The sequence below is a fragment of the Megalops cyprinoides genome, chromosome 14 (genome assembly GCF_013368585.1).
Source record: "Megalops cyprinoides isolate fMegCyp1 chromosome 14, fMegCyp1.pri, whole genome shotgun sequence".
NCBI classification, from domain to species: Eukaryota; Metazoa; Chordata; class Actinopteri; order Elopiformes; family Megalopidae; genus Megalops; species Megalops cyprinoides.
In genome coordinates this window covers 34,153,487-34,155,986 of record NC_050596.1, presented here as the reverse complement: position 1 = coordinate 34,155,986, position 2,500 = coordinate 34,153,487, and the positions used below count along the sequence as shown (strand labels likewise).

Genomic DNA, 2,500 nt, shown 5'->3' with positions numbered 1-2,500 from the left:
ATCACCTGTTTCTTATGTGGTGCCGATCTGCCACCACTGGCTCTGTGACTCTGCCCAAGGCTGGATCGGTTGCTCTCATTGGCCACTCTCAGTATGAGTGTTCTACAACTGTGTGTTCTCACTGGTTGAGTCTTACTGGCTGAGTCTTGATTGGCCGAGGCGTCTGTGACAGTGTTCTGTCTTAGTTGTGTCGTGCTGTGTGTTCTGATTGGTTGTCTCCTGACTGTCTGTATTCTGAGTGGTTGAGTCTTGCTGTGATCTCCAGTTTTGATTGGCTGAGGGCAGTGTCACAGGGCTCTGATTGGCTATGTGGGCTGTGTTCTGCAGCAACGGTGGCGGTGGTGAAGTCCCGGGACATGCACTGGTCCCTGCTGACGCAGAGAGAGCAGCGGGACGTCAGTCTGAGTTCTCTGCGCATGCTGATCGTAGCTGACGGAGCCAGTCCCTGTGAGTAACTCACACTGGAGCGATTCAATAACGCCTACGACATGTGCACAGCACTGACGGACGTGTGTGTGTGTGTCTGTCTGTGTGTGTGTGTGTGTCTGTGTGCGTGTGCGTGTGTGTGTGCGTGCGTGTGTGTGCGTGCTTGCGTGTGTGTGCGTGCCTGTGTGTGTGTGTGCACGTGTGTGCGTGTGTGTGTGCGTGCGTGCGTGTGTGCACGTGTGTGCGTGCGTGTGTGTGTGTGTGTGCACGTGTGTGCGTGCGTGTGTGCACGTGTGTGCGTGCATGCATGTGTGTGTGTCTCCACAGGGTCGATATCCTCCTGTGATGCCTTCCTGAACGTGTTCCAGGCGCGAGGGCTGAGGCCGGAGGTGATCTGTCCCAGCGCCAGCTCTGCTGAGGCCATGACTGTCGCCATCCGCAGGTGACGCGGTGCACTCACACTGACACACATACACACTCACGCATACACACGAACACTCACACTGACACATATACACTCACATACAGTCATTATCTCTCTCTCTCTCTCACACACACACATACACACACACTGTTTATACACACTCACACAGCTGCACCAGATCTTCACTGTAATTATATTATGTTGCAATAAGAAACAAGAGAGAAGAAGTAAGAAATGGAATCATGAGATCATGCTGTTCTCTGTTGTGTGTGTACATGTGTGTGTGTGTGTGTGTGTGTGTGTGTGTGTGTGTGTGTGTGTGTGTATGTACCGCAGGCCTCCAGAGATGGGTGTGCCCCCCCCAGGGAAGGCGGTGCTGTCTATGAGTGGTCTGAGTTACAGTGTGATCAGGGTGGACACTGAGGAGAAGCTGTCTGTGCTGACACTGCAGGATGTGGGACAGGCCATGCCGGGCGGTGTGTACCTCTGCTCTCTCATCAACTACGCTCTAATTATACTCTTATATTTATACTCTAATTAACTAACCAATCCAAGCCTTTATATGGAGGTTTAACACATGGCTACAAACCTGGTGTAGGAAAGAGGGGTACAGGGTTATGGGGCACTGGGACTCCTTTTGGAACAGGGGTGACCTGTACAAGCGGGACGGGTTACACCTGAACCGGAGGGGTACAGCTGCACTGGGCCATTGTATGCTTAGGGTAGCAGAGGATTATTTAAACTAGGGCTTGGGGGGGCAGGGAGGTTATACAGTGAGATGGGTAGGGATAGACAGACTGCCAGAATAGAACACACCATGGCTAAATTTTTTATTAGTAGTGAGGGAATTATTGCAAATCAGTCAGAGCAGCACTGTAATAGAGGTGGTTTTAAGCAGCTGGGAGTAGAAAGGAAAGACAACAAATACACACACAGTACCCTGAAATTCCTCTGTTTAAATGCTAGAAGCATAAATAAAATGTTGGATCTAGGAACTGTTATGAGTAATAGTAATTATGATGTTGTTGGGATCACAGAGATGTGGTGTGGTGCAGGGGGATGAGTACAACTTAGAGGGACACAAGCTGCTAAGAAAAGATAGAATCAATAGAAGAGGAGGAGGCGTAGCTCTCTATGTAAAAGATAATCTTAATATTCAGGAAATTCCAAGAATGGAGCCCTTTGGTGTTAGTGAAGACATATGGATTAAAATATTGGGGGAAAATGTAAAGGGTCTGAATATCAGAGTATGTTATAGGCCACCAGCCTCAGACAGCAGTGTTAACGGTATGCTCTTTGATAATATTAAGCTAGCATGTCAGGAGGGTTAGACAATAGTAATGGGGGACTTCAATTACCCTTCAATTAATTGGGAAGCTGTGTCAGGTCAAGGTAAATGTGAGGTACAGTTTTTGGATGTTGTAAAAGACTGCTTTTTGATACAGTCTGTTACTGAACCTACAAGAAAGAACACAATTCTAGATCTGGTTCTGTGTAATAATCCTGATAGAATTTGCAGTACTGAGGTAGGGTAGCCACTCGGAACAACTGACCATAGTGCAATTACATTTGAAGTTTTTTGGCAAGTTAAGTCTGCATTCTCCAATGCTAGAGGTTTCAAATTTAGACGAGCTGACTTTATTAAGATGC

At 47.8% G+C, this 2,500-nt stretch overlaps 1 protein-coding gene across 1 annotated transcript in view; it reads left to right on the top strand.

Annotated features, from left to right (window-relative positions):
• LOC118788689 (disco-interacting protein 2 homolog A-like) overlaps positions 1-2,500 on the top strand; it is a 60,730-nt gene that overhangs the window by 43,377 nt on the left and 14,853 nt on the right. The window contains exons 16-18 of the mRNA XM_036544694.1: positions 328-447; positions 754-868; positions 1,187-1,326. Coding sequence (XP_036400587.1) covers positions 328-447; positions 754-868; positions 1,187-1,326 — 375 coding nt within the window. The remainder of the gene's footprint in view (positions 1-327; positions 448-753; positions 869-1,186; positions 1,327-2,500) is intronic.